At 63.2% G+C, this 627-nt stretch overlaps 1 protein-coding gene across 1 annotated transcript in view; it reads right to left on the reverse strand.

Moving 5' to 3' along the window:
• Positions 1–526, reverse strand: part of MORN4 (MORN repeat containing 4) — a gene marked incomplete at its 5' end in the record, with an annotated part of 5414 nt that extends 4888 nt beyond the window's left edge. The window contains 3 exons of the mRNA XM_010009587.1: positions 13–108; positions 218–327; positions 412–526. Of these exons, the coding sequence (XP_010007889.1) occupies positions 13–108; positions 218–327; positions 412–526 (321 nt within the window). The remainder of the gene's footprint in view (positions 1–12; positions 109–217; positions 328–411) is intronic.
• Positions 527–627: the final 101 nt, after the last annotated feature.

The raw sequence follows: 627 nt of genomic DNA on the forward strand, positions 1-627 counted from the left end.
CAGCAGGGTCACGGGCCTGGCCCTCCCCCCGCCGCAGCAGCTTGTTGTTCTCAAAGAAGCCCTCATTGCGGGGCACCCCGTGGGAGCCATCAGGAAAGGTCAGGAGACCTGGGGAGGGGAAGGAAGGGCTGGGAGTGAAGCGGCAGGGAGCACCCACTGGGGACAGAGGGACAGAATGGGAGATGCTGGACGGGGCCATGCTGAGCTGGGCACTCACCGAAGCCATACACACGTCCGCCTTTGAACTCGCCCTCAAAAGTCATGTTGTCGCAGCGGGTGAAGACGCCGACGCCGTTGAACTTGCCCTGCACAAACTCCCCCTCGTACCTGTGCAAGAGTTGCTCCTGAGGCAGCAGCTCCCCACGGCAAGCAGGGATGCTCAGGGGATGTTGGCAGGGGTGCCACGCTCACCTGGAGCCGTCAGAGAAGGTGAGCACGCCGCAGCCGTGGAACAGCCCATTCTCGAAGTGCCCCACATAAGCGGTGCCATCAGCAAAAGTCAGCTGCCCAACACCGTGTCTGCGACCTAAGTGAGGGCAGAAATAGGCAGTGCAGGATGAATGGAGGCAGGACCTGCCCCAGCGTGGTGCTGGGCAAGAACACGGGGGCTGCTCGGCCCCCAGGCCA

This window comes from Nestor notabilis, unplaced genomic scaffold (assembly GCF_000696875.1).
Source record: "Nestor notabilis isolate BGI_N333 unplaced genomic scaffold, ASM69687v1 scaffold21952, whole genome shotgun sequence".
In the NCBI taxonomy this organism is placed as follows: domain Eukaryota; kingdom Metazoa; phylum Chordata; class Aves; order Psittaciformes; family Psittacidae; genus Nestor; species Nestor notabilis.